This window comes from Patagioenas fasciata, unplaced genomic scaffold (assembly GCF_037038585.1).
Source record: "Patagioenas fasciata isolate bPatFas1 unplaced genomic scaffold, bPatFas1.hap1 Unplaced_1, whole genome shotgun sequence".
Taxonomy (NCBI): Eukaryota; Metazoa; Chordata; class Aves; order Columbiformes; family Columbidae; genus Patagioenas; species Patagioenas fasciata.
Genome location: NW_027288510.1, coordinates 2,031,605 through 2,044,184, shown reverse-complemented (window position 1 = coordinate 2,044,184; position 12,580 = coordinate 2,031,605). Strand labels below are relative to the sequence as shown.

At 55.0% G+C, this 12,580-nt stretch overlaps 1 protein-coding gene across 1 annotated transcript; it reads left to right on the top strand.

Annotated features, from left to right (window-relative positions):
* Positions 1-2,910: 2,910 nt before the first annotated feature.
* LOC139826720 (dynein beta chain, ciliary-like) lies at positions 2,911-10,300 on the top strand. The gene is made up of 3 exons (XM_071803127.1): positions 2,911-3,221; positions 9,181-9,377; positions 10,031-10,300. The coding sequence occupies exons 1-3, from the start codon at positions 3,069-3,071 to the stop codon at positions 10,242-10,244; spliced, it is 564 nt and encodes a 187-aa protein (XP_071659228.1). The 5' UTR covers positions 2,911-3,068; the 3' UTR covers positions 10,245-10,300.
* Positions 10,301-12,580: the final 2,280 nt, after the last annotated feature.

Here is a 12,580-nt window from a genome sequence, read left to right as displayed (position 1 = left end):
TGGAGCTCCATCAGTTCAGATGAGCAGCCTCACAAGATAAATGCTTCTTTTCATGGGTTCTCAAAGAAATCATTCTTGTGCTTGGAGCAGCCTGTCCTGTAAGGCTGCTCTGGTTTCCTGAGCTTCTTCACCTTTCAGGCCTGCTTCCACGTAACCACCTCATCTGCCATCCCCCAGTACGTCAAAGCCTTCTCTGCAGCCCACCAGCCTGTGCTCTGCTGCTGGCCTTCACCCTCCCCTCTGGTGCCTGGGACCCCACTGTTTCCTGGTCACAACAGCCAAGGTGGACACTGACGTTCACATCCCTCACCAGCTCTTCCTTCTTGATCAGGAATAGATCCAGGTGAACATCACCCCTATTGGCCCACCAGGCAGACATGTTAAGAAGTCGGCCCAAGATCACCTCCTGGCCAGTGAGTGTCAGGGTCATTACAGTTCTCCATAGGAACCTGCTCATTGACTGGAGACATCCTAAGGTTGCTGACAGAAGATGTTTTCCATTTCTTCTCCACGGTCAAGTAATTTGTAACATCCAACTGGATGTACATGGCTAAGTCTTGGAACTGGGAGTGAGAGTGGCTGGGCACCTCACCTCACTGACTCCTGAGTCACCCATGTCAGGAAGACGTTGTCAATGAGCTCCAAAACCCTCCTTGTCCCCAGCCAGGAACCTGGGAGGTGTGGGACCATAGTCCTGCCCTTGGCCTTGCACAGCCCCACATCACACTGGCCAGGAAGGGCCCTGGGCAACGTGGGAGGGACAGGATCTGCCTTCCCAGGGCTGGGGGTCAGGGCTTGGCCCTTTGGTTAATGAAACACATCCAGGTTTACTCAGCATCAGAGCCACCTTTCACTTCATTACCCTTTGTTCTGCTTCAAGTTTTCTGTCCCAGCTGCCCTGGGGATGGTTTCTCAGCTGTGTCCCTCAGTGGGATTCTTTAACATTACAGGAAACTTTGAAGTTTAGATCTGAGTTTGACTTCTTCAACTTGCCCTCAGGGTCTGAGGTTCATGGACTCAGCACCAAACCCACCAGAGGGGTCATTAAAGCGCCTTGGGCTGCTCCTGTGCTGCTGATCTGGGCTGGGCTCCTGGGACAGAGGGAGCTCCTGGCAAGCGGCAGCGCTGCAGAGAGACAGCTCTGCCCAGGAGCAGCTCCTCTGCACACGCAGCAGGGCTGAGGGCTCTGCCTGGGGATCTCAGGGAGACGAGCAAGGCAGAGAGAGATTAAAGGTGGTCAGGATTGGGAGGATGACTGAGAGCTCACTGGAGGAGAAACCTTTGCAGCCCTTGCCATGGTAAGTCTCTGGGTGCAGAGCAATGCAGCTGTAGCTCCTGGAGGCATCTCCTAAAACTGGCACAGGCACAGCTGGTGGGATCTGTAAGGTGGGGGATCTTGCACCTCAATTTTGAACAGCTGTGAAGCCGGGTGAGCACCCAGGGGTGCCCAGGGCTGTCCTGCAGAGCAGGGTCCCTGCACCCCAGGGCTGTGCCAGGGCAGGGACTCTGCCGCCTGCCAGGGTCAGCGCTCAGCCTGCCCGGGGAGATCCCATGGCAGCAGCTGTGGGTGGAAGGAGCGACCCCCGGCAGGGCAGGCAGGGACCTTGTGGGGTTGGAGGGTGCTGTGTGGGTCAAGGCTGCTCAGAGCTCCAGATCAACCCCACGGACATGGCAGAGAGTCCTTCTGAACAAGGACATCAAGACAGGAACAGCTGCAAGGGAAGGAGTCTGTGCTTTCAGTTTTCCACTCTTGGTTGTCTGGGTGTGCAGTGGGAGATGGGGATTTATTTCTCTCTTTGGAGAAGACACTGAGACCCCAGTTCTCGTTAGGACTTGTCTGAGCTGCTCCTGAGCCCCTGCACACACAGAGCTGCCCCTGGGCAGTGCCAGGAGGTGTGAGCAGGACAGAGCTGAGCACACAGCGGGTGGGACGGGATCTGTGACACGGACAGGGAGCAGACCCAGGGACAGAGACACAGCTGCAGGCAGCACAGCCATGGGCAGGAAGAGTTAACTGCTACCAGAAATGCTGGAGATGGGATTTAGGAACCTCTCTCACATCCCCTGCAGTGCAGACACATTTCCCAGTGCAACCCCTGATCTCCTCTCCTCTCCATCAGAGCCTCTGCCCCGAAGCAATGGGGTCCAGGTCCTGAGTCTCCACCTCAGCAGCTGGACCTCCAGGGGAAGGGTTCCTGGAACGTGAAACACAAAAAAGGTGCTAAAAGTACTTGCTCTACAGTGTCATTTCATGAGTGGCAGCAGCACAGCCGGGTAAGGAGAAGGTTCCACAGCATGCCCGTCTGCCTTTCTGTCCTTGCTTTATTTCTCAGAAGCACTGCAGTGTTCTTCCCTGTTTCTCCACCTGTTCCTGGAGCTCTTGCTCTCTGGGGTTGGGGTGGGACATGCAGCTGAAATATTCCCATGGTATGCATGGTCTTAGGAGCAAAGCACCGTGACTCAGCCTAAGTAGATCTGCCGCTTATTCTTTTGTACTGCCAGCAGATTGTGGAAGTAGAGTATAAAACCCATCCTTATGGAGAGATCTTTGCATTTTAGGCTTAGTCTAAGTAAGTGGGACCGGCGGGCAAGGACTGAACCGGAACGGCGGGGCGGTTGGTCCTACGCAGGGACAGGATCTGGACGCGACCGAGCGAGCCTCTCGCGGGTGGCTGCGGGACAGTGTACGCGACTCTACGAGTCGAGCTTTTCGACCCTCGCGATCCGTGCACACGCTCGGCGAGTCCGTGTCTGGAGTTTCGGGGCTCGCGCGTGGCGTGGGGATGCGGGTTTCGTGGCGGTGTTTTTTTTTTTTTTTTGGTGGGGGTTTATTTCGGCGGGGGCGGCGGGGTCGTGGTGGTGTCGTCGTGCCCCCCACCCGCACCTGCCGCCGCCGCCGCCGTATAATTTCACTTCGTGTTCCGGCTCAGACTGCACGGCGAGCACAAACACCCCCCCCCCCGCCCGCACCCCAAAGCGCGGTCTCTCCCGCCCTCGCCTTGCCCCCCGCCCCCTCCGGCCCACCCGCGGGAAGGGCCGGAGGGGGTCGGCAACTGCGCGCGCCGCGCATGCGCGCTCTCCCCGCCGCCCGGCAACCGGCCCCCTGCCCCCCGCCAGGTGCCCAACGGTCAGTCGCTCGGAGTCAAGCCCGTCGGGCGGGCGGTCGCGGGGAGGCCAGCGCGGGAGCGTCTTGCCGATCGGCCGAGGAACCCCGCGCGCGGGTAGGCAGGGAGGCAGGCGGGCCGGGACGGGGAGACGGGAACGGGGACGCGGTGTCTCTATGCCTCCCCGGGGGGAGGCAAAGCCGCTGGCGGGGTCGGTTTCTTCTTCAGCCCGCGGCCGGGGCGGGCAGCGGGCCGAGGGACCGAGCGAGCGAGCCACCGAGGAAGAAGCGCGGGAGGCGGCAGCACGGGCAGGTGAGGGGGTTAGGCCTCCGACAGCGGGGCTGAGAAACCGCGGGACGCCCGCGTGCCCCCCCCCCCCCCGCCGTCCACCCCCCCCGCCGTCCACCCCCGTCCACCCCGGGCACGGAGCCGGCAGGGACGCCCCGGCTTCCCGGGGGGGAGGCGAACTCGCTGGCGAAAGGCCGGGGCGGGGGGTGGGGAGGAACTCTGGGCGGGGATGGGCGGCCGGGCTCGCTGCGGCGGACTGGGGCGGGCAGGCGGTGGTTGGGGCCGGGGAAAGCCGCCGGCTGTGCTCTCATTGCCCCTCCTGGTACAGTGTTATTTGGAGCACAGAGTTTAGGGCATGGACAGTGAGCAATGAACGGTTATAGAGTTGAAAAGAAAAATGACCCTATCTAAAGGACAGTCTCTCCCAGGATGTGAGTCTCTGCAGTGCAACCCTTTGCTAATTGCAAGGCAGAGAGCAGATGATTCAGTAAGTGGGGTTTATGGATCACAAATAGACATTAGTAGAAAAGATGCCCTGGGAAGGTTCAAAATATATGGAGGTACAAATGCCTGGGTAGAATGGATCAAATATATGGTGCAAAGCCTAAACAAGAGCAATTGCTATGCCTGTGCAGCAGGAAGGCCTGTGGCCCAAGTGGTACCCTTCCCTCTGGGGTGGAGCGAAGATTGACAGGGGATGGAGTGCGTCTTAGCCTTATGCCAAGACTCTACGGCATGGAGAAATAAGTCGTGTCATACTCTCTCCCTACTGTTTCCAGCTTTGCAGGGAAAAATATCAAAATCCCCCTGGCATTTTCAGGAATAATTGAAAATCATACTGCCTGTCTCTCACGACGGGGCAGGAATGATACCAAGTTCCTAGGAACATGAGTAGGTGTGCAGAGACACGGGAAGTTGGTCCTCATATGTCCTCAAATGCTTCTTGAGTGGATCTTTGGTGGTACTGTGGGAAGATGACACTTCATTCCATTTTATCCCCCACTGGGAAGGTACCTGTGACGTCGTACAATTGGAAATTCCTTTTACCCTGGCATTTGAACACTGTGATCCATCAGGGCAACAGAAAAAGGAGTTGAGGGCTTTCCTCTGATGACAGGGTTTATTTCAATTAGATTGGGGTCCCCAGAGGAGTCCCCAAGGAACACAAAGCAAGAAGTCAAGGTAGCTGCGGGTTCTGAGTCCTTTTTGTTTTGGTAGGTAACTACAAACAAGAATGTAGACGGGATAAATAACATTTATTTATAAGTTATACTAGACAAGCAGTTAAATGAATCACCAAACAATTAGATGCTACTAGTAGAATGGCATGGGAAAATAACATGGTCCCAGATACGATGTTGGCAGAAAAAGGTGATATATGTCTAACCACAGCTTCAGCAGAAGAATTGGCTGAGAATTCAGGTGTAGATAGTCCACTCATGGGATTGTTAGAATCTTGGTTTGGAATATTGAGAGAAATTACTTCTTTAATCGAAGTAACAGAAGCACTGATTTCTATAGCATGCTACATCATTGCCTGTCTGCGAGGACTTGTTCAACACCTTATTGGACAGCTCTATCAAAGCAAGTGCCTTTAGGGCCACTGCCATGCTCAGATAAAATGATCCTGCTAAAAGAAGGGGGGTGGTGCTGGCAGTGTGGGACAACAGCCTGCGTGCTTCAGGGTGGGGGCAGCGGCTGGTTCTGTAGTTAACAAAACAAGAAAAAGGCCCCTCCCGTCATGGGGTTGAAGTTTCTTCTGTCCAGGTTTTCATTAGTGTTGCCCCCATATCTACCAAAAATTCTACTTGTTTGTTCTTTTGGGTTTCTTCTTCCCAATGCGGGAAGCACCACCCAGGCTGGTCCCCCAGAAGGACCAAAAGGTGACTGTGAAAAACAGAGTTTTCCAGGTTGCGCCCGGGTTACCCTCCGTGGTGTTTCGCAGGCTTTCTTCACTCTAGAATGGCGAATCCAGGCATTCTGTTCTCCGATATTGGTAGCAGTCAGGGGATCTTGAAATGGACCTTCCTATTATGGTTTCAAAGTTTTCTGCAAAAGACTTCACATACTCGTCAGTAGAATGTGGCCCTCAATCAGAGGATCTAACAGCTGGGCCTCCAAGCCTTGGTATTATTTTGTGTATCAGTGTTGTAGTCACCTCCTAAGCTTTTGCTGTCCTGGTAGGGAACGCTTCTGGCCAACCTGAAAAAACATCAGTTAATACCAACAAATATCGGTACCCCCCTTTTCCTGGGAGTTCTGAACAATCAGTTTGCCATTGTGGTCCAGGCCCATTCCCTTTCCCCATTTGACCCATTTCTAGCTTGGGCATATTTTTGGGATTAGTCTGGAGGCAAAGATCACACCGCTGTCACCTCTTCCACAGTGACAGACAAATCTCTAGCTCCTGTCTCCCTAATCAAATGTTTGCGTAGTGGTTCTAGTCCCCAAGGCCCCTTCTTCTGCTCTTCCCTTCCTAAAGGCCAAACCAGGTGGGAGAAAGCCCCACTGTGTTTGCTTTTTCAGGAGAAAAATAAGTGCTAAAAAGCCACTTTGGGGGTGCCCAGGTGGATCCAGTGGTATCCAGACCCCCCCCAGAGGGAGCATCCCCCAGCACCCCCAAGTCCTTCGCAGGGCTGCTCTCAGGCCCTCCATCCCCAGCTTGTGTTGATACCCGTGGTTGCCCGGGGCAGCTGCGTCTCCCAGGCGAGCTGGGTCCCGCCCCGGCCCGCCCCCGGCTCCTCGCAGTGTCCCTTCCCCCGGGCAACGCGGCTCTTCCCCGCCAACACCCGCCGGTGCCGGCCGGATGGAGCAGGCGGTGGAGCCGGTGCCCGGCGCCGAGCGGCTGTGCCGGTGCGCGGCGCGGGGGCTGGGGGTGCCGGCGGAGCGCTGGGAGCGCTGGGCAGGCGGGGAGGCGGCGGGGCCGCTGCTGCGGAGCTTCCTGGCGGGGCCGGCGGGGCCGGCGCTGCTGCTCTGGCGGGGCCCGGCCGGGGAGCTGGAGCTGGGGCCGCCCCCGCCGCCCCCCGCCGCCCGCCGCAAGGGGCTGTTCTTCCTGCGGGCCCCCGGCGCCGGCCCCGGGGAGCTGCTCTGCGGGGACCTGCCCGCCGATGCCCTGCGGCACTTTGCCGCCCTCGTGGAGGAGGTGAGGATGAGGGGCCACGGGGGCAGGCTCAACATGAGGAGAAATTTGTTTGCTGGGAGGTGCCAGAGCCTGGCCCAGGCTGCCCAGGGCGGGTGTGGAGTCTCCTTCTCTGAGACATTGAAACCCGCCTGGACCCACCTGTGTGATCTGCTCTGTGACCCTGCGTGAGCAGGGCTTGGACTGGGGGATCTGCAGAGATCCCTTCAACCTAACCAGGCTGGGATCCTGTGAGGCCTGGGCAGCCCCGGAGGTGCAGAGGGAGCCCTGGCACCCATGAGTACCGGGTGCCCCTCGCACATGGCAGCGGGGAAGGTGTCCCCTCCTACAGACAGGCTCCTTGGCCTCCCTCCCTTCTCTGCTGATGCACTTGTACCCTTAACTCTGCCCTTTGCAGTACCATGGACGGCTTTAGAACTCATATAAACCACCTGAATGCTGATCCACATCAGCTCTGTCTATCAGTGGGGTCCTTGTGGGACTGATGTACCCACAGGTGCTGGAGGGGACATCTGCAGGTCACCTACTCCAAACCCCTGCTCAAGCAGGGCCATCCAGAGCCAGTTGCCCAGGGCCATGTCCAGGTAGCTCTTCATTATCTCTAAGGATGGAGACTTCACAACCTCTTTGAGCAACCTGGGCCAGTGCTCGATTACTCTCATAGTGAAAAAGTGTTTTGTGATGTTCAGGAGCCTCCTGTAGCTCAGTGTCGGGTTATCTCAGGTGGGCTGATGTTTTCTTAAAGAGATCGTCAAGAGGTTCGAGTGCTTTTGCTTTGCTGTGTTATTAGCCTGAACTAGACAATGTTGTTTCGGTTTATTCCTGATGGCTCCTCACCTGGAGAAGTCTCAGGAATGAGGCTGTAATGGGAAAGCAGAGGAGCTGCTGGATTTGAGAAGCTCTGATCATGATGTTTGGTATATTAAGATGGTGACTGATAGATTGGATTCCCAAGAGCAGGCTGCCAGACTGGTTATCCTGGTTTTGTGAGAAAACACATTATTTATACGGGGAGCTTTTGTTTTGATGAGCCCCGTGGTCTTGCGAAGTCTGCACAAACAGTGGTTTTGCATCACGGCTGGCCAATAGCATTGCAAGCACCGTCTGCTATGGGTAGATGGTGGGGTAGGAACACTTTGGCAGATCCTGTTAAATCCTGTTTTCTGAATGCCTTTGGGAGCCGGGATTGTGCGTCCCAGCTGCGTGTTTGCAGGCTTTGCTCTCCCCTGTGCAGACATGCAGTATTTCTGCAGGGAGCAGATTGTGCCTGGTTTTCATCCTATTTTCCTCTCAAGCTTCACTTGAAGGCAAAAGCAGCGGTGGTGCTGGGTCAGGCAGATGGGGTGGGTCTGCGTGAAGGTGAAAAAGGTCTTGAATTTCCTGGGGTTGGGGTCGTGTGTTCCTCTGCCCACACTTTGTCTTTATTCAGTGAGGGGTCACAGCTGGTGACCTTGTCCACTTGTTGCTTCACTCCTGCGGTGCCGAAGGGAACACACCTGCTCTGTGGGCTGGGGCTTCATCCTGAGTCCAGTTATCATTTTAACAGTCAGAAAGAAAATGAACGGCTATCATTTGCCTGGTTACAACATCACTGGCATTAGCAGTCCACATGCTTTAAGTAATAGAGACACATCTTGCTAATAATGCAGCTAAAACTGCTGAAGGTGAACTCGTCAGCACCTGCCCGTGTGTTCCCTGGGGTTGTGCTCCCCCTTCCCACGGCTCCCTGGGCACGAAGGTGGCTGGTCGGGTCTTCTTCGGGTCTACAGAGCCAGCCACAGTTCCAAAGAGTCTTCAGCATCCTGGGACAGCACCATGGAGGTGCTGAGCTGCTTTATTCCGTTTCAATTTTATGTCCATTTGCAGCTATTTTTATGCCTTTAGTCACCTCCCCCCCTCCCCTACCCCCACCCTGAGTCCAGTAACACAAAGGGCTGTTGTTTGTCACTAGGGACAACCTGGCTTTGTTAGGCTGTTGCCACAGGCTGGTCCCAGTGCAGAGCCAGCCAGGATAGGTGACAGACACGGTGTTGCTGTCACAGCTCAAACAAGCCAAAAGCAGCTCAAATCTGGGCAAACCCCGACCAGCCCCACAACCCCATGCTGCCGGGTCAGTAAAAGTGCTGATAAAGGCAAAGCTCCTGTTTGGTGGGCTGCAGCTGGGACCTGGGGGACCCTCACCACCAGTGTATCCCAGGGGGTACCAGCAGACCTTCCCTTGCAGCACACTGAGCTCAGCCCAGCCCTGGCAGGCTCAAAGGGCAGCCTGACGGCTGTGCCCATGGGCAGGGACATGGGGACCAAGCACCGGGGACAGTTGTGAGGGCAAGGGACAGCAGCCCATGGGGCCATCTCCAGTTGCGGGCTTGAAAGGCTGGGAGAGCCTGGGGATGGGGCTGCTCACTTTGCCTACTGGCTTCCACCCTCCTTGGCTGCTTGGATTTGGGGAAAAGGGTGTTCTGCTGTATAAAGTGGGCCTGTAGAGATGCCCATTCATCATCAGCTGCCTCTATTTCACATGGGAACTGCTTGAGACAGCAATGAATATGGGTCTCCAGGCTTGGCCAAGCACAGACCTCAGAGCCTGGTGGCCTGTCCGTCTCCTGCTGCACTTTTTTCTCCATTGGTCTTCCGTGACTCCCGCTGTAGGTGATCGTGCCCATCCTAACGAACAAGAAGAACCATCAGGGCTGGCCACAAGTGGTGTCACAAGACATCGTGCGTCATGTCCACAACCTCAAAAGTACCATTTTCACAGTTGTTGGCCAAGTAGACGGCAAGACCTTGCTGCCTCTCCCAGCTGGCTCAGAGGGAATTGAGGACATTGATCTGGAAAATGAGAAATCGTGAGTACCACCCCAAAATAACAGGTTCTGGAAGGTCCAGAGAAGCAGATGCGTTTGTACATCAAGTTGTCATCGTGTCTGGGCTGCGTGCGTGCCCCTGTGGAACCCCAGGAGATGTGTGGGTGCAGTGGAATGAATCACTCCTCAGACAGGACGTGGTGCGGGTGGGATTTTGTGAGAAGTTACTGCTTCCAAGGCAGTGGGGTGACCTGTCCTCAGCTTCCCAGCCCACTTGGTGGTGTTTCTTGCTGAATTAAGTGAGTTAATGACTGCAGGGATGTAGAATATTTTGAGGGAGAATGGTATGGGGAGAGAGAATCTTGCTGGATGTGTGAGTCTCCAGGTCAGATCCTGAACCTGAATGGATCTGATGTGACAATGACTGGCTGTGCAGAGAGGTGGCGACTGGCTCTTCATTTCCACCATTCACTTTATGAACAGTGTTGTTGCCCACACTGCTGCAGACATTCAGCCATTTTCTCCAGAGTGTAATTCCTATATTAAACCAGTGACAAAATCTTATGGGGTTTGATTGTTTTGTGGTTTTGAAATGTGAAACCCTGTAAAATCCAGCTGCCCACACGGCCATTGGAAGTAGATCCAACTGAGCAATGCACATCAACAAAGTTAATCACGTACTCTGTTTACTACAGCATGGAACGGATAGATAAATCTCTGGTGTATGCCATGGAGTCGGCCATCATAGACTGGAGCCACCAGATCCAGGAGGCACTGAAGAAAGAGTCTTCAGAGCCTCTCCTGCAAGGCAGCAATCCGAACCCGAAGGTGGAGCTGGAGTTCTGGAAGAACAGGTACCCAGAGCAGCCTGGCCAGTGCACGGTGCCCTGTGGTGCTGGTTTTGTGTAGAGGGAGAGTGCTGGTGGTGGAGCTGCTAATTCCATGAGTTGAGAAGAACAGGCCACTTGGGGTTCATGTAGGCTTCAACTAAGGAAAATTGCTCCCGCACAGAAAATCATCATGATCTGCAAAGTGCCTGGGAGGTCACTGGGCAGCTGGCTGTGTTTTAACTTAGCCCCACCACAGGGGCTACACCTCAAGGGACTTTTTTCAGAAATGCCCTTTACAGGATCCCAGGCTGGTTGGGCTGAAGGGACCTCTGCAGATCCCCCAGTCCAAGCCCTGCTCACGCAGGGTCACAGAGCAGATCACACAGGTGGGTCCAGGCGGGTTCGAATGTCTCAGAGAAGGAGACTCCACACCCGCTCTGGGCACTCTTTCGTCACTGTTCACTAGGAGCCATCCACAGGAGTAATTGCTGATGGACACCTGCTGGGGGCTGTCTGGAAATGGTGCATCTCAGCTGGCTGCTGTTCATCTGTCAGGGCCAGAGGGGCTTTAGATGCTCAGGAGCCTGGGAGTGGTATTTCCTCCTGCCCTTTGAAAACCTTTGTGCTGTACTGGTTCAGGCTGACTCGGGGCAAAGCCCTGCTGGCTGGAGAGCTGTTGCTAATGCCTGCAGAAACACGATGGCTTTTTTTCAGCGATGTTCTGTCAGTAGCAGAGCTGCTGTCATGCTGAACTCAGCACTTTCTGTCCTGTAGGGTTTGTCTGTGCCTCATGCAGCTTTCTCCCATTTCCACAGTCCATGTGTAGCTGGAGGAAGCCCTGAATCAGGCCCAGGGGAAACAGATGATGTTGGGGGACAGCTGATGGCCCAGTGTAGGTGGGTAACATGGCCACCAGCATCCTGGTGTGCATCAAGAACAGTGTGGCCAGCAGGCCCAGGGCAATGACTGTCCCACTGTACTCAGCGCTGGGGAAGCCAAACCTCAAATCAGTTTTGGGCCCCTCAGGCCAAGAAAGACCTTGAGGTAGTGGAGTGAGTTGAGAGAAGGGAATAGAGCTGGTGAGGGGCTGGAGCACAAGTGTGGTGGGAGTGGCTGAGGGACCTGGGGGGTTCAGCTGGAGAACAGGAGCTGAGGGGAGACCTTCTGATCTCTGCACTGCCTGAAAGGAGCTTGGAGCCAGGGGGGGTCGGGCTCTGCTCCCCAGGAACAAGCGCCAGGATGAGAGGAAACGGCCTCAAGTTGCGCCAGGGGAGGCTGAGGTTGGATATTAGGAAACATTTCTTCCCAGAAGGGGTTGTGAAGCATTGGAACAGGCTGCCCAGGGCAGTGGTGGAGTCACCATTCCTGGAGGGGTTGAACAGTCACAGAGATGACATTCTCAGGGACATGGGGCAGTGCCAGGGGTTAGGTTATGGTTGGACTCGATGATCTTGAGGGTCTCTTCCAACCAACTGATTCTGTGATTCTGTTCTTTCAGTGCTCTAGTTTTGCACCCTCTGCCACTGCTGGAGCCGTTTTTTTTAGCTAAAACATGGCATCTGGATCTGCTGGAGCTCAGCAGTAGCAATAGTAAAAGCTATTTCCTTGCACTTTGTCCTTTGGAAAAGAGACACATGACCTCATTTTTAGTGGTTTTGTCCAAGCTAGAACAGAAGGACTGTCACGGACTGTCAAGTTCAGTCTTTGATTTGGACTCTTTTACGTGTAGGAAAACAAATATAGATGTTACTCTTGAAGTTCAAAGGATTTATTACAATTGAAGCAAGAAAAGCAGTGCAAGAAGATGATGGAAATTACAGAAACCCAGTACTGTTGAGTTTGAAAAGGACCTCTGGAGATCACCCAGTCCACCTTCCCTGCTCAAAGCAGGCTCAGCCAGAGCAGGACTGTGACTGGTCAGGTGAAATATCTCCAAGATTACCTATGTCCAAGTGTGGAGACTCCACAGCCTCTCTGGGCAACCTGTGCGAGTGTTTTGAAACTGCCTCACTCACAACCAGCTCACCATGGAACCACAGGCTTGTTTTGACTTGAAAGTAGGTTGGATTTGGGACTCAGCAGGTGCATCCGTGGGTTTTCTGGATGATGGTGTGGTCTTCAGGCCAAGTGGTGGGGGAGAGGGTGTGGAAATAGTCCATCTTGCCTGTAGGCTGAAGATAGTGCCATGTGGGCTGTGGAAAGCCCTCAGGACCAAAGGGTCCCTCCCAGAGAAAGGGCCAACATCTCAGCCATGGGACAGCACAGAAATGTTCTCGAGCTTCGTGAGGACTTTGCCACGTTGCGATGGCTGAAGATTGGCCAGAGGAGTGGCTTAGTTCACGGTGAATAAGAGAGGGCATCTCTGGATCGAGGAGTTACAGGTACCTTCCTAGTGCCATCTTGCAGCCTCACAGC

What these genes read in the sequence shown, in the direction of transcription:
- LOC139826720 (XM_071803127.1), top strand. Translation starts at nt 3,069, where the DNA reads ATGCGCGCTCTCCCCGCCGCCCGGCAACCGGCCCCCTGCCCCCCGCCA. An exon ending in CCGAGGAACCCCGCGCGCGG is followed by an intron (nt 3,222 to 9,180) that starts GTAGGCAGGGAG and finishes CTCCCGCTGTAG; the next exon opens with GTGATCGTGCCCATCCTAAC. An exon ending in GATCTGGAAAATGAGAAATC is followed by an intron (nt 9,378 to 10,030) that starts GTGAGTACCACC and finishes TGTTTACTACAG; the next exon opens with CATGGAACGGATAGATAAAT.